The sequence below is a fragment of the Chaetodon trifascialis genome, chromosome 1, assembly GCF_039877785.1.
Source record: "Chaetodon trifascialis isolate fChaTrf1 chromosome 1, fChaTrf1.hap1, whole genome shotgun sequence".
NCBI classification, from domain to species: Eukaryota; Metazoa; Chordata; class Actinopteri; order Chaetodontiformes; family Chaetodontidae; genus Chaetodon; species Chaetodon trifascialis.
Genome location: NC_092056.1, coordinates 25,703,763 through 25,723,577, shown reverse-complemented (window position 1 = coordinate 25,723,577; position 19,815 = coordinate 25,703,763). Strand labels below are relative to the sequence as shown.

Here is a 19,815-nt window from a genome sequence, read left to right as displayed (position 1 = left end):
TGCGTGTTAGCTGACCGGGTCACGTAGTCTGCAATGTTCCCCCAGCTCCTCCTGCTCCTCTGTCAGAGAAACCAGGGAGCCCCTGTCATCGCTGTCATGCCGGGGCATCCTTAAAGGCTCCAGGATTCGGGGCCCCTGCGTGGTGGGTCCCCTCAGCTCTTCCTGGCCCCCACTGAGCCCCTCCAGGCTGTAGCTGTATGGACAAACAGAAGTCAGAGGTGACCGCAGAGAAGGAGGAATGACTGTACCGTACACATACACTCCACTAGCTCTTCTTCTCTGGACTATTCATCACAGCTTTCTGGTCACACACAGCTACTGCTGCAACAAGCTCAAACACATACAGACATGCACACATGCACCTGTTGACACGCACACATGGGGACGCACGCACACGCACACACACACACACACACACACACACACACACACACACACACACACAGCTGGTCCTGCACAGTGTTTAGCCAGCTGAGTTATCACTGGGCTCCGGAGCAGATTTACAGCTGAAGCATCGGCAAATGACTTCCAACATCAGCATCAGCATAGAGAGGGTCTGCAGCTGTGATTTACAAACCCAATTACATCGATCTATGACTGGAAATAAGAGGCCTTGAAAAATCCAATACAATGATTATGGAGAAGAAAACTACAGCTACATTTCAGGATGAGCTATGCTACGCGGCTGCAGCTCTATTCGCTTCAGGACAGAGTTGGCGATGGTTATAGCTCCCACAGTAAATCTCAGTTATCTCCAGCCCTTGGCTTTGCATGGCACTCCATTATCCAGCACATCATCAGTCCAAGATATTCAAACATCACTAACCTGAACTGGATCAAAAGAATCATGACTTGGTGATTATCAGTGACCAGCGTGGAGCAGCACTCACCTATCCTCAGGGCTGTGGACGTAGATGACTAGATCTGTCATATTAAGGCCTGCTTTCTGCCAGTATTACTGCACACTATCCTACAGAGCCACGAGGTCCTCGGCACTGAAACATGAATAACACCAGCAGCTGTCGCAGTTCTCTGCTGTAGGAAGCTACTGACTGACAGACTGGGCAGGGCATTCACACACTCACGAAAACACATGCACACAGGCATGTATGCCCTCTAAACACAAATGCAAAATCAAAGAGCATGTAAATACACCCTATTCAAAGTAGGTCAGAAAAAAACATTGTGCGCACACACACACACACACACACACACACACACACACACACACATACACACACGTTTCACATTCAGTCCCATTCATGTACACTGTACCTGGGGGAACTGACTACTTCCACACCATGACTATGGGGAGCATCAGGAGGGCACCAGCTGATGCTAACAGAGTGTGAGGTGGAGGGGTAGGTCAAGGGAAGAATGGAAATGGAGATAAAGAGGAGTGATGGTAAGCAAGTATGGCAGAGTGACAGTGAGGCAGAAAGAGGAGGATGTGAAAAGGATGTAGTTACGGGGATGTTGGGAGAGAGTGACAATGTTCTCACATAAGTGGACTATTGGCTCTAAGTGTGTACATTTCCCATTAACAATGTAAATGGGTGCGAGTTCATTTCCTGCTGCAGTGTTGTAGTAATATCAAGAACAGACACAGAAATAAACGTCAAGCCTAACCCACAAATGCAAACCTGTCAGAATAGCCTGGGTGCTATTAACAGTGATGAAACTACTGCAGCAGCTACTGCTTTGGTGTGAAGATGTGGCCCGGCGGTTCGAGCGGTGGCCTCCGACCATCGGAGTCACGTCTTACTTACAGCCTGACAGAAAGAGAGATGGGCTGATATTGTTGGTCATTATTAGCTAACCACAGATACAACTGTATCAGCATATATGTCACTGGATAAGTGACAAGAAGTTGCAGCACAACAATGTTAAAGATATGGTGTGTTGTCGGACATTTAGAAACAGTTTTGTCCACCAGAGAGCACTGACAACTTTACTGTTCAACTATAAAATTTCCCATCGGCGTCTAAATTCGTAAACCAAATCTAGAATATCTGAAAAAATTCTGCATGACACAAGCTCAACTTCCATCCTGTTTTTACTGCTGTGGCACACCATCTTCTCCAGGACTGAATTCAAAACTCCTCTGATGCCTTGAAAGTCCTCAAACTCCCCTTCAGGAATTTATTTTATATATGTGTGTGTGTGTGTGTGTGTGTATATATATATATATATAGTCTGTTCTCAATATCTAGCCAACTCAGTCCTCTGACCCTCCAGAGCTAAACTCGCCTCTTTCCATGTAGCTGCTTGTTATTACCACTGTAATACAAAACACCAGTCTGTCTCAGCCATCTATTTGTCACAGTGTTTCTCACACATTCTGATGAGTGAAAAGAGCAACACTTCTCAGCGCAGTTGCCTCACGAGCACAATGCAGGAGTAGTTCAGCAAGCATGTGTTAAAAAGCGGGAGATGGACACACCACTACACCACTACACCTACATGAATTTGCCATGAGACGTCACCAAGCAACAAGAAAAACTTAGCAATAGATGAAGTGAATTAGTACCTTCTCCTGTGAAAGCTCGGCTTCCCATCACCAGGGCTACGGATGGAACTGGAGGTGATGGATGAAACAGACAGGAAGTAATGGATGATGGGTGAGATGAGTTGGGACATGAGGGGATGGCAGCTCAATAAGAACATGAATGAATGAATGAATGAATGAATGAATGAATGAACTATGTCATTCTCGGATGGAATCATCTTTTTTTAGTAGGTCTGGTATGTATTGTGTGTGTATGAACTCTGAGGCACATCCCAGCATGTTGCAGGAGTGATAACAACGGCATTTGTCCACGTTAATGATCTTAAAGGGATGGAACAGATGCTGGGAAATATGCATATTGGCATTCTTGCAGAGTGACATGAGAATAGTGATGCACTCTCATACTGCACGCCTGTTGAATATGAAGCTGGAGCCGGGGGATGGTTAGCTTATCTTAGCTTAGCACAAAGACCTGAAACGGCTGGTCTGGCTCTGTCTGTAGACAAGAAAATCCACCTACCACCACATCAAAAGATCACTAAAAAAATAGATAAATAAATAAATTGTCCTTTTTACACTTTCAGTACAGATGTAATTAACAAGTGTCCTAACATGTATAAAGGGTGCCAGCTGTTTCTAACCTTTATGCTAAGCTAAGGTAACCGGCCGCTAGCTGGTGCTTCATATTTATTAATCAGACACCATCTTCTCATCTAACTTTCGGCAAGAAAGCAAATAATCAGACTTCTCAAAACACTGAATTATTCATTTAACATGCAACTAAACAGTCAAAGGAGGCAAATTACATAGCAGTGGTGAAGGCATGTGTTTGTCTCCCTAACAAACAGCTATTGCGTTTATTTTCCCATCCCTCCACATGTACAAGATCCTTCTACAGCCACAGAAATTTCACATTCCTTGTGCCTCACACAGCGTGCACCTTTAGCAGCAGGAGAAACCTTTCGCTAAATGTTTTGTCTTAATTGCTTTGCATGCTTCTTATGTGCTCCAGGTGCCTCATGTTTATTTTAAAAAATTCACCTCCGGTCAAAAAAGTTATTCTTCTTTCCATCATTAGTTACACTGTGAAGTAAGACTACAGATGAGAGCTTGTGCTAATGGTTCTTTCTACCCACCATGTATACCATAAAAACAGCAGCTGATAAAAGTCTAAAGCACTTCTTGTTATGTTTTCACTCCAGCATCATGGCACAGGCCTGTCAGTCTGTGACAGGCGGCTGTTGTAGCAGTGAAGACAAAACAGATCACGTTCATGTCCTTAATGTGCTCTGTGGAAGTGTTGTTTGTGTGCGTGAGTGTGGACTCATACATGTTAACTGATGAATGCTGTGATGTTGATGTAATTATGAATGAGTGTGTGCACCTGTAAGTCTGTAAGTGTGCGTACATGTGTTGAAACAGAGGTGTGTGTGTGTGGGTGTGTGTGTGTCTAAGTGTTTGAGTGCATACATCTGTGTGTGTACAATTGTGGGAGCTCCCTATCCACACCAAACAAATGGCAACACAGCTGCTCACAGCAGGAGGAGGAAACTCTCAACATGGCACAGAAGGAGCGACATCAGCAAGCTGTAAAATCCTGACATCTACACACATCAGGTCTACTGACATCCACTGACTGACACCAGACCAACACCAGCAGCCGAGTCAAGGACAAAGGCGTGGCATTCCTGGATGACAACTCCATCCACGGTGTCATTAGGAATCCTTCATGTTAAACAAGCTGACGTGATCTTGTTTCCCTGTCTCACCTCCTCTGGTTCATTTCTGCGTCTCCTCCGTTGTTTTTTCCAGGACCCCAGCTGTGGCGGCGAAGAGGCGAAAGGGAGCGGATGCTGTTCCGGAGGAGACAAGAGCGGCGTGGCACCTCTGTCACTCTGTCTTTAGCTTCTTCTTCAGCTTCTCCTGCTCCTCCTCCTCCACCACTGTCTGGTGCTGCAGTAATAGAAGCCCCAGTCTGGATGCCCTCCTCTGGGCTCCAGCTGCATTCCAGGCCCTGGCTGCCCTCTGGACTGGAGCTGGACGGACCGACGCTGGCGGTGTCGTCTGTGGAGGAGCAGGAGACTGAAACCTCACTGGCACTGTCTCCTCCTGTCACTGGTTCATCATTCTGCAAACATCCAAGAAATATATTATTATTATCATTATTATTATTATTCAAAAGCCTCACTGCCCAGCTTCATGTGCCCACAGGCAACTGTCAAAGAAAAGAAATATAAACTAAAAGTAATATGATTTATCATGAGCCACAAGAGCAGTTTCATTAATTCAAAAATGAGTGAGCTCAATGCCAAACTCTAATGAAATGTTGACTGATTTATTATTTCCCGGACCACGAGTGTAAAAATAGCCTTTTTCACTTCCATTCCACATTTAATCAAGGAGCACTCCAGTGGAAAGTGAAGTACAGTCCAGTGCCTTCTGCTCATAGAGCCGCACAGGAAGTGGAATATTCCAGTTTCAGTAACAGGGGAATACTTAAAATCTATAGGCTAATGTCACTATTTCTATAGGAGAATAAGAAGAACATAATGGGCCAGAAGAGAATGGATTAGAACAGGACAAAACAGAAATCACGAATTAACGTTAATTACTTCGCCCATCACATTATACCAGCATCAGCATTTTTTCACAGAAGTATACAATGAGTTAGGAGAAGGCGAGAGAGCCATTTAACCCACAGGAATGGGATATAATGAAGACCAAATGGCAAGGCTGAGGGATAATGAGCCAGAGCCACTTTATAGAAACACTGACATTAAAACAAACACCAATAAATGATGGCAACCTTGTGAAAACAAACCTTTCCCAGGAAAATGTTTCTAAATTACAGGTTTTTCAAGGTTTATTCATCATTGTTACAGGACTGTCAAAACCAAGATACTGGCGTACAACGTGCATATGTATACACACACGCAAAATGCGTCTAACTTTGCTGGGACTCCTTCCATTGTCCTTGACCAGTCTTACCTGTAATACGAGCAACAAAAACAGCACAAAAACAACCAGCATTGGTAAATACTCTTTGGACTGGGTCTGGTGGGAAAGGGCTCCTGCATGCACACACACAGGTATGGGAGAGTCCATTTAGAGCAAATTTGTAGGTGTGAGCTTTAACTGGGCCTATTGTGCTGCCAGCTGCAGTGTGAGAGCCGAGCATAGAGCGGCTTCTGTTGGAGAGCTGGGAATGAAAGATCTGCTTTATGCTGCGGACATGACTTCCTCTGGGAGTGAGTGCATGCATGGGTTTATGTGTGTGTGTGTGTGTGGTGTGTGTTCAGAGTGCATGTGACTGCAGTGTATGTTTGCGAGTTGCATGACATTAGCATTAGAGCTAAGAGGGTTCAGCTGAATTTTAAACGTCTGCTTATATTCTTATACAATTCGATCAGCGAGCGTTTAAAGTTACGTGTCCTGCTCAAAAACACATGGCACAGGCTCAGTGGACATGTCACTAGGATCAACGCCTTGACCTGAGAGTTATGAAACAGTTTTCTACCCATTCTTCTACATCTTGTAGAAAATGTACAGTGCGGTATTGTATTGAACAAAAAAAAGAGAATTTCCCCTCAGAGAGCAATAAAGACATTAATCCTCTCTTACTGAAGCTAAATTTAGCTGCTATGGTCTTTGTGTGTGAATCAAAGCCTTTGGACTCCATGGCACATTCTGTCCATCCCTGTCTATCTACAGCGTCCTCACCCTCAGCATCATACTGTCTGCTCCCTGGCAGCTGATATTCTCCGCACTGACTTCTTCCATTGTTGTTCACAACAAAAAGGACATTCGGTTCGCATTACCATGAGCATGTTTCAAGTGCTCAACTCTGCAGAAACTGAGAAATACAAGTATTTCAACTTTAACCAAAGGGCGCCTGGCTTCAAACAGACTTTCAACATCAGCAGAGTGACAGCAGAGACCACAGCTTGCACTTCCCCAGAAGCAGTGCAGTGTAGAGCTGCCAGCTTAAAAAGATGCTTAGTAGATGTTTGGCATCTCAGCCTCAGGCTGCTGATAAATAAAAAGCTGGTGCAGGCTGACAAAACAGCTACTTCATATATACTGTATAATCCCTATAGGACTAGCTGAGGGGGCAAACACACATATATTCTTGCTGTTTGGTGTGAGTTAACAGGATGATTGAACTGTAGACAGTAGAGGATTTGGGGGATATTGCTGAACCCTATCGTCATTGGCAAATCGAAGTTAACAGATTTTCTATTATTCATATATTTATTTATTTATTTATTTATTTCTTCATTGATTGTTTGCTTCAGTAACAAGCTGGTTAACACTCATACGGGGACAAAAGCAAGAGCTAAGTTTTGTTTTGTTTTTTGCTTTCATTTCTTAGATTTGACGTTTCATTTTGATTTTTGATTTGTTTTTTCCATAGTTCAATTCTGGACCCACCTGGAACATTGCCTTGAACCACTGCTCTGCTACCCACAGATAAACACAGAAACAATCCCATGGCACTGTTCATTTCAAGAGGTGGACTGTGTGACAAAGACAGCAGTGAGACTCACCTTTCTGAAGATGCTGTCATATCCCAGCTCTGTGTTCAGGAAGCTTTCTGTGTCACTGCCAGAGTCTCTGAGAGCTGTGGAGGGACATCTGGTTGCACTGCTGGTTCTACTGGGCAAACTGGGAGACACTGAAGACTGTGAGGATCCTGAAAGACATGACAAAACTGTGTTAATGTGTTAATACTGAAATACAGCAGGTTAAACACGCAGGGAAATAGAGCAATATTAAGCAGTGAACTGTTTAGCTGGAGCCATCGATCTTGACATTTTAATCAGAAAAACATTCTGGTGCAACATGATTAAAGTTTGATTCCATGTAACTTCATATTTTCTCAACGAGAACATTCTGTTGTTGAACTGAAAAGCACAAAGTTCCCAAAATAATCTTTTTATTCCCTCCTGTAAAACATAAGTACGTCTGTTAGACATGAGTGAAAAGACTTCTGGGAATCTGGGAAGGTGTGAAAAGCCTGGTGGATCAATGGCTGCCTGTCCTGACTAAAGCCGTCTGTGCTAAACTGCAAAGGCAAACAACTACTGTTTGTGTGTTTAAAGGGTCTCAGGGCTGAACTGAAGTTAAAATCCCACTCTGAGAAAATGACAACTAAAAATGTTATTGATGTGGTGCAAAACAGCTTTCATGACAGAGCAGCATCACATATACCATTAGCCACCCTGAGGTCAACTGAACGCTGACGTTCACAGAGGCTTACACAGACTTTCTGCAGCATTTTGTATTAGCTTTAGTGATTTTGACTTCAGTTAACAGTTGTTTGATCCGCAGCCGAGAGACGATCATGCAGCCGGCTTCAAGCCCATTGTCTGCAACCATCAGCCACATAAGTCACCACTTCCCCACCTGAATCATCGCCAGCAATGAATCACATTAAATATCTTCAAAACACAAAAGCAACTTTAAACCATTGTGCTCACTGTAAATCCTCGGCCTAAGACCCCAGTTCAGTGCTTCTCATCAAATCCCAGAGCGCTTTAGCAACAGCAGCATTAAACAGCAACCCACTGTAAGCCATTTTGGGGTTTAAACACACATAGAATAACAAGTAACACACACTGTACAACATTTCTTATGCAACAGCACAGTGGCACTGCTGTTTTTTGTACATGTAAGGACATGTGCAGATAAGGACAAACTAAAAGAGGAAGACTGCACCCAACTACAGCACTGATGTATAACAGTCGGCTTACTTTAGCCAGATGCCAAGCACAACTGGATGAGATCATTCCCAGTTTGTTATTTTGCATCATTTCTCATGTCTATTTCTGTAAAAAGTGGAAGTTGTTCTTCATCCCTTAGGAACATTTTCCCTACACTCATATGAGCAAGAGGAAGTTCCTTGCTTGCGTGTATGTGTGTGACCTGGATTCTGTGTGAAAAGATCTACGATGAATAATTAACAGCGTTACACAATAAAAGTTTGCACCAAATGCAGTTGATCTCTGGCAATACCAAGTGAGCACTGTGGGCTGAACATTCAGCTGCAGTCAGCTGCTCTGAGGATGATGGGGGCTTTCAGGGGGTTGGGAGATGTGACAAAGGGTTACAGTGCAAGTGGTCAGTGACAGAGGTCTTCAGTTTAGCAAGAAACTGTTACTCTGCAATAGCAAACGAGCCAATGAGGGGGCACCGTCGCAGACTTCCTGCAACTGACTACCAACCACTCACACATGTCTTCAATTGCATGAAAACGTACTGTGGGTTGATCCAGCCAGATCCTCTTCAGACCTACTCATTAACCCTGACTGAGACTGCTAAGCCCAAAAGTCAGGAAGGACCAAGGTCTTCAGGATCACAGTATTAACTGGTACTGTAGCACAGTGCTCACCCACACATTACAGGCTAAGAACATCTAACATCAGAAGCTCTAAAGTACTAATATTCTGCAGCCGAGCTTCTGTAAATTTGCATATATTTTTCTAGACATTGAGCGGTTGATTTCACTGATTACATTGATCACATTCTTAACCTAAGAGGGCAAACTGATCAGCAATTATTTGATCAAAATGAAAACTTGCTTCTCAACAGTGTTTCACTCCAGTGATGCACACAGACATTTGTCATAGAGTGGCTCAAGGGCGGCGCTGACTTATGCAGAAGAGACATGAAACGCAAACACAACACAGACACAAATATAATACAAAGCTTCTGCTCTTCATTCTTTTAGTCCCCAAAAAAGTAATTATAGCTCCAAAAGTGGGCTACATACAAAAGAAAACAATGCACATTCAAAAATACTCGACCTAAGGCTCCATCTGTCATTGGGCAGAAAGCCAATCATACTTTAGGAGAACAGGGTGGCACTTGGGGTGACAATCAGATTTCAGGGGTGACCAGCGCCACCCCAAGCCACTCCCTAGATATGCTGCTGTTTTACAGATTTGAAAACTGCCGCTAAGCACTAACAATAATTACTAATTACACAGCTTGAAAAAGCAAAGAAACTACCCAATATTCATTTCTGAATCTGAAGTTTGTAATCAGAGGTGTCAGCGGTTTAAATCTTATTTTAGTCAGATTTAAGTAATGCCTCCATATTTGCATCCAACGCAATGAATCCAGCAGGGAGGGAGGCCACAATATGACAGGCACAGGATTATTTCTGTTTCCTTCTCTTTGGAAAAAGTGTCTCTGCAGTCACAAGCCAGATTGCTGGAACTACGCTTTTACCATGAACCACATAAACACTGAGCAAACCTCTGAACAGTGAAGACACACAGGGCCTTGTAAAGGAGAATGGCACATTGACAGTCACCACAAAACATCATCAAAAGCAGGTTTCCTTTACAACATGTTGGACAAGATAACACTCCAAACATGAAAACTACACTGACCTTTGACCCCCAGTGCTGCAGCAGAGTTTAACCTTGACCAAGGTGGCTTTGGAAGTTAATGCAAGAACATTTTACTCTTTTGTTCTCTGTATTTCTAAAGTAACAAGCCCACCATGAATGGGACTGAATGTGAAATGTGTGTGAGTCTGCGTGTGTTTGTGTGTGTGTTAGGGGAGTGGTAAGTGGTGGTGACAGAAGTGGATGCTGGGAGTTTTTCTTGAACTCCACCCCCTGACACCTGTCCACCAAAACTAGCAGAGGACTGTGAGCTTTGACAGCTGTCTTCCTTCCTCTCTTTCAAACAGACCCCAACACACACACACACACACACACACACACACACACACACACACACACACACACACACACACACACACACACACACGCACACACAGGCAACAGGTGTAAAGCCCTCTGATGAGTCAGTGTGGTTGAATGTGAATCAGCTCACATACCTGTAGACTTAACACCGACTAACATACAACATTACGTTTTATCATCATTTGACTTTCATTTAGAGAGACTAAAGGCGTCAACACAGATTGATGAAAAGCCATATCACCCATCTTTGTACTGTCATGGAAAACCCCACAGGTGCCCCTTACAGCTCAGTAAGTTACCATGTTATCACTCTACTCCCTCAGGTCAATCAAATATTGCATACAGTACCTTCTTAGATTCAAATGCAGTTAAGATGCAGTCCAGTTTATGACAAAAATCAAAGGAAAAGGAAGCCAGGCTGAACTCATGCAGAGAATTGTGTGTTGTTAGATGAGTGTAGCAGAAGAAAAATTGCAGTGTAGATATGATCCAAACAAATCATCTAGTCTGAAGCAGTGAATGTGGTAAGAAATTACAGACAAGATAAAGTATCCATCGGGCCTCCCTGTCTCAAAACACTCGTCTCTGCACATTTTCATACTGTTAGTCAAGATAAGTCGCCACTGAGGCTACCGTAAGTGTTTTCCCTAACTGCAGATTTTATCTGCACTTACATATAAAACCTTATTTATTTTTCCTCATACCCTTACATTTCCTGGTCCTGTATTTTCTGAGGATGTGACTTGTTAAATCTGTGCCACTGGGCTGACTATTCACAGAGAGAAGAGTTTTGTGTGCCAGTCAGTCTCTCTACAACGCTGAGAAGCCCTGGGGGCTAATCACACACACGCACTTTGAGGTCTGAACAACACAAACTGTGTCGCACCAAATTCATTTCTAGTTGAAGTCCTGGAAACAGAGCAGCCTGTTGTGTTTTTCTGGGGTTGTAACAAGTTAAACAGAATCAGCTCATAATCAGCTACCGTATATCTAGTCTGATCATCTGTCTTCCTAGCCCATGATTTACAGAGTACATTTCTTAACCTGTATTGCAATAACCGCCAATTGCTCCTGTATGTTTGTTTTCTCTTTTCACTGTGTTTTTTTTTTTGCCGTGAACCTAAGGCACACCCAGCATGTCTCCTCCTAAATAAATAAGTGCTACTGACTCGAGCTGAGCTAAACAGGTCACGGATTCCCCCGTGATAAATGTTATATCATGGAACATTACAAACAACACTTTAAAGCAGCTGCACAACTGTCAACATAGGCTAGAAAACCACAGGCAGCCAGGGAAGCTACCAAACTGTGGCTTTCGAAAAACACGTTAACCAGCTCCATTATGGGATAGAGCACCATGGATTGAATTCATTTTTCAAGGCATGGACGTGCATGCCATGAACTCTTTTTGGAGTTTAAAATATAGATATTCATTAATAGTAAAGGTGCATAAACTGTGTTCACATGTGTTTCCTCCACTCCAGCCATCCACTTCGTTCGTGTCAGACAAGACGATTTCTCTTCCTTCCTTCAAACTCCATTTAAATTGCATGTTTAACAGCCCAGTTTATTATTATTATTAATAATAATAATAATAATAATAATAATAATAATAATAATAATAATAATCAGGGATTAATCCCAAAACCCCCTATTAGGTAGGTGCTGAACACTTTCTACCGCAACACAGAAGTGATGTGTCGGTCGTGTGTCGGTTTGAAGTAAACGATTGAAGCCAGAGAGCGAGCCGCTTTGGGCTTTTTTTGTTGTTGTTGTTTTTGTTTTTGTTTTTTCTCGACTTTTTTTCCGTTCAAGCCGCATGTAATTGGTCAAATACTTGATGTGTGGTGGCTTCAGTGTGTGTGTGTGTGTGCGCGCGCATGGTGATCAGGCCTGCCCAGACTTGACCCACGCCCGCCCATCTGTCACGTTCTGCAAACGCCACAGCTTCAGATGCTGTTTTTTGTGTTCATCAGCTCGTCAAATGAAATATATGCATTCAGTCACCAAACTAAGGTTTTGCACGGCACTTGTAAATAAAGTGCTCTTCTGTCCTTCATGAACACAGACTTTGTGCAACATACTTTATTTTCTGTGTAGAATGACCTGCTGATGGTATTAACATATACAGAAAATATGCGAGCGTGAATGGCTCAGACAATATGATTAAACACTGACTGATACTTTAACCCTTTAACAGTGTAACCCCAGCAGAGCAAAGTATCACTGAGGTCTTGGCCCTGACATTGGCCTGGTTGGTTTTACAAGTCAATTTTCCTGAGTCAATCCACTTACAGTGACCTCTGACACTGACAAGATGGTCAACCCCCAACTCCCTACCATAGTCTGGTACTAATCACAAGTATCATGAAGAGCTTAACTGTATTCTAGTCTATAAATAAGCATTATTTAGAGTCTTCTGAGCTTTCAGCCAGGTCTGAAATCTTGTTCACTGATATACTATTACATGATGACAAGATCAAGAGTCTATAGCCATGCTAGCTGTCTTGTCATGTCAGCATGCTAACATGCTGATGCAAAGCAGGTATCATGTTTACTGTGATCACCATCAAACTCAAAGTACAGCTGTAGCTGATGCAACTATCGTTAGTTTTGCAGGCATTTGGTCATAAACCACAGTTTGATCTGATGATGGTGCTAGATGAAACGATAAAGGATCACTTTAGATGTTACAATTCATTCCAAATGGGACGTGAATGCATGTACCAAATTTCATTCCAATCCATCTAACAGTCACATTTCATTCAAAAACACATAATGAACCACATGTCTGGGGATCACCAAAGTAGTGAGGATTCATCCTCTAAAGACATAGACTGTCTTTCCAAAATTGCTAGCGTGGCTAAAAACTGAATATGGCGCTCGACTGTGAACAGTAACCTCAGACACATCCATGTCTACACGCGATGGACGCCACATTTTTCTCTCTCTTAGGTGATTCAGTTCAGACATTTAATAGAATGGTAGAAAGTAAATTGAACATGTCTTGGGGCTGATGTCAGACACAACTCTTTTATTCTGCTGTTGTGGTGGTTGTGCGTGTGAATGGTGGATTAGAGATTTACTATCCATCCATCCATTTTCTATACCGCCTATCCCTTTTGGGGTTGCGGGGGGGCTGAAGCCTATCCCAGCTGTCAACGGGCGAGAGGCGGGGTACACCCTGGACCGGTCGCCAGTCAATCGCAGGGCAGAGAGTCACCAATTAACCTAATGAGCATGTTTTTGGTCTGTGGGAGGAAGCCAGAGTACCCGGAGAGAACCCACGCATGCACGGGAAGAACATGCAAGCTTCACACAGAAAGGGGATCGAACTGGCAACCTGCTGCGCCACTGTACCACCCATAGAGATTTACTAGCCAAAAAAAAAAAAAAAAAAAAAACGAAAGAAAGAGAAAGAAGCAGAAGGAGCTAGATGAGCTTAGTGAGTGAGAGAAAGATATTTCCTTTTTCTTAGAATTAGTTTTTTTTTGGTCCCTTGCTTTTGTTTTTGATAGTGCAGCTAAAGAGAGACAGGAAGCGGGGGGAGATGACATACAGCAAAGGGCTCTGGGTGGGAACTGAACACAGGCTGCTGCGGTGACAGGTGAGCTATCTGAGCGCCCCGAGAGAGATATTTCCACCAACAAGGAAGTGACGTTGACTTGTCCCAGCTGCTACAGAGGAAATCCCACCCCCACGGACCCCTACGTTTTATTTCCATTTCATACTTTTCCCCCTGTCTTCATCATTCTACTTCCATCTGTTTCCATTTTTTCCCTCTGTATTTCTTCATTTCATCCACTAAAACCTCTTTTCTCTGGTTCTGTATCTGACAGAGTGATGCTTCATCTCTTTCCACCACAGATTAAAGGCAGTCTGTTCTCAGCCTGATCCAGCTCATCGATCTGTTGGTCTTTTTTATTGAGACTAGTCTCTCAGCAGACAGACTCCTCTGGTGGAGGTCAAAGAAACCTTTTTTCCTATCTCGCTACAGGCTTGGGAACTGAAATTTGGTTCCAAATTACAACCAAATCCAAAATGCCAATGATCAAATGCCCACAGAAAAGTTGAATTTTGGTTCTCCTTAATGTTTTCTAAAAGCGTTATTATTATAATAATTATAATTGCAAACTCAGACTACATATCTGCAAGGCCATGTGCCACAACCTGCGACTGTCAAGCATCAATACAAGAGCATGTTGACTTGTTTAAGTACAAGCATGCATATGTACATTAGGGTTGCAACTAATGACTGTTTTGATATTTGTTTAATCAGTTATTACTTCAATTACTTCAGTATTAATTGCGTAAAGCTGAATTGTATTATTTCCAGCATTTAGAAATAAAAAACTTCTTTCTCTTCTTGCTGGAGCCATGCACTGAGAATCAAAGGACAATGTAATGAATATATATTTGATCAAATATTGGACGTTTCTGTTGTGAAGAAATATAGGATTCACTTAAGACTGTCTGTAATGATGTGACATATTCCAAAAACTCTAGTAAGTCAACTTTACCCCAGTGCCTTTTTGACCTTATTGCAGCTAACTTGTGTTTGCTGAATGCCATCTCCAAAAGATTTGTGTCCATTTTGACAGACAAACATGCAATTACAGGTTAATTTAAAAACAAGTGTTAACAGACAGAAATACCTTCAGTCAGGTTTCTCTCTGTTTTATCAGGGGAGTTGGCGTTATCAAGCATTAGCTTTAAAATAGCTTTTAATAGCTTGAAGGCATGGAAGATTGAAGGCATTTCTGTGTGTTATGTTTGCTTTTAAATTAGAACCTGTGATCGTGCTTTTCTCCACTGTATCGTTCGTCGCTGTCTCCGCCATTTTTCAAATGCAAAGCTGACAGCATCACTTCCTGTAATTCATTATGTGAGCTGCACAAGGCGTGTAATTGGCTGGCTGACTGCCCCCATCTTAGGAGACACTGCCAGCGCGTGTGCCATGCAGATATCCCAACCAATCGATGCTGAAATTCCATACCAATCATCTTTATAATCAATCCTAATCTATTTAATTGATTAGTTGTTGCAGCCCTAATGTGCACTGTAGCATTTTCCCTATATTGCAATTGACTGCGTGGCAGGAGCCAGCAAGGAGCGGATGGTTGAGCATGGAGGGTGAGTAAGTGGCAGCAGCTCGCAGAGCTCAGAGGAAAGCGAGTGGTGAGAAAACGAAGATGAGAAATGTGATGACAAGACATTTTACAGATTCAATTCAGTTTACAAAATAACAACACTGCAAATACTAGAGTGTGTTGAGACTGCAGACCAGTGAAAAGCCAGGTGTGTGCACTGTAGGTAACTCAGTAACTATCGCTGTAGTAGCTGATATTATGTTATTAGCCTTTCCAACTAAGCAGCCTAGCTATCTGCTGACTAGGACTACTAAACTGTTCTGGCTGTCGACTTGCTTGAATGTGTGTGTGGGCCCAACAGGCTATTACGTGTCAGTTAAAAGAACCATGAGAATTGATTTTGAATTTTTATACATTGCTTCAGGGTATTTAGGGCCAAACAAAAAGTACATTAAAGTACATTAAAAGGTCAAATATAGTAACCCAAGAAGGTTACAGTGATGTAGATTCATGTGTGTGAACACAAATTTGTTTATTTTTGTGAGAAGTCAGCAGACTGCTATCTTCTTGGTTTGCTGTTATTCTTTTTAGTGTGAGCCTTTCAATTATCTTGATATTATCGTTTTCCTCTTTAGCTAACACATTTTGAGTTGCTTTGCGGGGAGAAAGCTCTTCTGTGATACCATGAACAAAACAAAAACATACAGGAATTAAACTAGGGAATTAAATCTTCAAAGACAGGCAAGGATGCCAAAAGCAGTACACGAAATGTAACAAATCATGATCAGCTATCATGATTTTTGAATGATTTCTCCTACAATCATTTCCCATACACCAACTGAAGTATAGCCACAGCTGCAATACTACTAAAATGACGAGTGAGCTGTGGCTGTTTTTAACCACACTAGCAGCGTGGGTCTCGGGAAAACAGTACATCTAACCTAGAAATTACCTGTTAAAGCACTGCTTTACAGATTCAAAGAGCTGCTAGCTAGGTTGTAGAGGCTTTGTTAAAACTACAAACTCTACAAAACAGAAATAGAAACGAGTTAAATCAAACTGGTGAAGACGAGATGTTTGGAAAACATACAAAACAAGCCAAGATAATGTCTTGACATGTCTAACTAAGAGTGGCCTACTGTTAGCTTACCCATAACTACAGCATCTGCTGCTTAGCTAACAGCACATCTCTTTCCACCACGTTTCTACAGTCAGTCCTGCTGTTTCTCTGAGACACCCCTGACACCAACGTTAATAACCTCTGTTACATGAACAGGGTCACTTCCAAAAACACTGTGGGGTCAACTGGAATACAAAAAGGGTCAACTGGAACACCACCAACTGACACCACCCTGTGTAGTTGGCAGAAATATGAATCACATCATCTCATGGTTGTGTGTATGCTGCTACATAAAAACTGTTGATATAACAAAAAAAAAAAAAAAAACAGGTCCTGTGAATCAAAACCAAAGCAAATCACCAAAACACCACACACAAACTTGAGCTCATTTACTTGTCCTCTGTCTTAGCGTAAAGCCTTCCTGATACGGCGCCTCATGTCAGGCCTTAGGTGGATGTTCTGCTTTATGCTTCTAAAGAGGAACTCTTCAGTACACACCTTTCAAAACCATAGCTAGTAGTCTCTGAGCATCTCCAACAAGTCTGAATACAAACACTGTTCAGTCAGGTTCGATTTCCATCACAGCTCTCAGGCAGTCTAGCCACGGTGACAAACTTAACAGCAGATCTACAACTCTAGATGACATGTTGGCTCATAAGAAGGCCTCAAAGGCCTCATTAATTACTATTCACATCATGATTACAGTATGTCTATGTTTCAGAGCATGATAGTTTCAGAAACTTTCATCTTGGTCAAAACCCCAAATTTACTGTGATGTTGAGAACTTGGATTTCCTCGGAGTGAAAACGGCCAAATAACAAAATAAAATACTATCAGAGAACATCAGAGGCTTCATTACAGTATCTGGCTGCAAAATCTCATACTGGTGGAAGTCTTGGCATTTCAGACGGGCTAAATGATGTCTGATGGTTTCAATTTCCTGTCACACAGAGGCTGCTGAGTTATTTTTACAGTACTGAATCCAACAAGAAAGAGCAGTTGTCCAAATGCTGAGGCTCAAACAATGCATGTGCCTTTGCTTTGTGCGAGTGACACTCCACCAGACTGTGTGAAGGCACCAGGTCAAACATCACTTACACTTACATAGAATAAAAGACAGGGTGTCTTCCAACATTGATGCATTAATGACCAACTTCAACATATGATGGAAAGCAATAACTGTGGTTTATAGCAATGTACATTAATCCTCTCAGATTAAAAAATAGAACACACAAACCTGCACCAACAAGCCACTGGAATTCACACCCCTTCCTCACCAGACAGGTTAGAACATTAGCATTAAGCAGTCACTCTTACCTGAGTGGAGAGTGTTGCAGGGCTGATGGAACGACGCCTCTCTGTCTCGGTGGATCTACAGAGGAACAGGAAGACACTGAATCAGCCTCAGCAGCATGTGATCATCACCCACAAAGAAATAATGATGCAGACCAGCGTGGCAGCTAGGAAGTGTTACTCTGTACACAGGATGGGAGGGAACGATAAGACACCCTTTATAACAGCAGATGTAAGAGCATTCATTGGATTCAGCTGCTTCGCTCCAGCTCCATCTCCGAGAGAAACTGTTTGGAAAGATCTAACTTCGGTCTGTTTTCAGCCTTTAGAACTCACAGTCACACTGACACCAACTCAACTCAAACACACACACACACACATGCATGCACGCTGTCAGAGATCTGTGGTTGGCTGTAAACACACGACGCTGGGGCTCTGCTTCCTCTGTGGTCTGAATGTCTATACAACAGCTGTGTGTGTGCGCGCACATGTTTGTGTGTGTGTGTGTGCGTGTGTGACTGAGAGAGTTGGTTTAGCTACAAAAGCCACAGCCCAACCCCCGCCCCCCGCAACACAAAAGCTTCAACAGTTTGGCTGAAGCCATGCAGATTTGACTGACGGCTCTGAATGTGAAGCTAGCAGAGACTCAGAGAAGCTCATTGTGTTTTAATGAACTCCGTCAATGACGTGAAGATGAAGATGATGAGCTCTGATTCTGAATGTGGCCCTCATACAAACAGAGTAAAGTAAAAACATTTTCTTTATTAACAAAGCCAGACTGCAAAGACCGAACTGTTCTGCAAAGACCCTTCATTACACAAGTGTTGTTGGCAGAAAACATGGCTTTTTTTAGGGGTCAAGTGATTTCTGAACTGAGCCACAGTGACTGCAATGTAATGTTAAAAGCATAGATTTATGGTATGTCCTCCTTCAATGGTTTGTTCCTTCTTTTCTTCCTACTGTAGCTTGCTTCCTCCCCTCATTAATTCTTCCCATTTAACTCTTAACCCCAGTAAACCCAGGTTAAGCCTGGCTCAGATCTACAGGCTTTTGTGTGGCCTTTTAAACTTGGCTGTGTGAGACTTGTACAAAGGAACTTCCAGACGTAGAACCAACAGGTCCCTAATCCAAAGGTTACAACAAAACAAAGGTGCTGTTCCCCCATGGGCCATGAAGTCAACTCTGAGTTTCAGTCACATCACACTGACACGGTGTGTTCTCTTCCTGCCTCTGCAGTGTATATGTATATGGATCCTGTAGCTTTCATGTGAACAGTCCACAGCATTGGAGTAAAAGACAAAAAATGTGAAAAATGCCAAAATCACACTTTTCCAAAGCTTAAGGTCTTCAAGTTGTTTTTTCAGACCACTAAACCCAAAGATATCCTCACATTTGAGAGGCTTGAACCATCAAATGTTTGGTATTTCTGCATGATAAATAATTTTACGTCTTAATAAGATGTTTATGAAATCAACCCCTATTTTTATTCTATTTATGGCCCACATTATTTCAGCTATAGCCTTTCAATGTGTCTACATTCTGAAATTTCCTCGCTATACAGCAGCTGTCATTGAAGGCGGCGGAGTCCACCATTCCCACACAGGAATACAAAGTGCTGATCTACACTCTTTAAGACAATGTCCCAAAAACAGAGACTCTCAGTAACCACAGTACATGTGGTGAAAATGGAGAACAGAGACAGAAACACAGAGACAAGTCAGGAGGTTAAAAACAAATCAAAGACATAAGACAGAGGAGGATGAGTGAGTCCCAACCAACCAGCAAGGTTGAAAATCCCAGAATGCTTTGGGGGTGAGGGGGCTGAGCTCAACTTCTAAACAACTAAGGCTCAACTGTCCCACAGCACACTACTGACAAGGCTGCTGAGACCCAGACAAACACTGAGCTCTGTTGTCCAAGCCTGGGAGTGGTCAGAGTGTGTGTGTGTGTGTGTGTGTGTGTGTGTGTGTGTGTGTGTGTGTGTGTGTGTGTGTGTGTGTGTGTGTGTGTGTGTGTGTGTGTGTGTGTGTGTGTGTGTACACTTTTGCATGCCTACAAACACAGTGACAGGCGCTTACATACCAA

At 42.7% G+C, this 19,815-nt stretch overlaps 1 protein-coding gene across 4 annotated transcripts in view; it reads right to left on the bottom strand.

Moving 5' to 3' along the window:
- LOC139348977 (A-kinase anchor protein 13) overlaps nt 1–19,815 on the bottom strand; it is a 108,269-nt gene that overhangs the window by 34,374 nt on the left and 54,080 nt on the right. For 3 of the 4 annotated variants that reach the window (XM_070989455.1, XM_070989531.1, XM_070989616.1), the window contains exons 10-14: nt 17,755–17,809; nt 7,057–7,202; nt 4,279–4,637; nt 2,531–2,578; nt 16–193 (exon numbers count right to left, since the gene is read on the bottom strand). In XM_070989455.1, coding sequence (XP_070845556.1) covers nt 16–193; nt 2,531–2,578; nt 4,279–4,637; nt 7,057–7,202; nt 17,755–17,809 — 786 coding nt within the window. The remainder of the gene's footprint in view (nt 1–15; nt 194–2,530; nt 2,579–4,278; nt 4,638–7,056; nt 7,203–17,754; nt 17,810–19,815) is intronic. The other variant, XM_070989699.1, reaches the window with a different exon arrangement.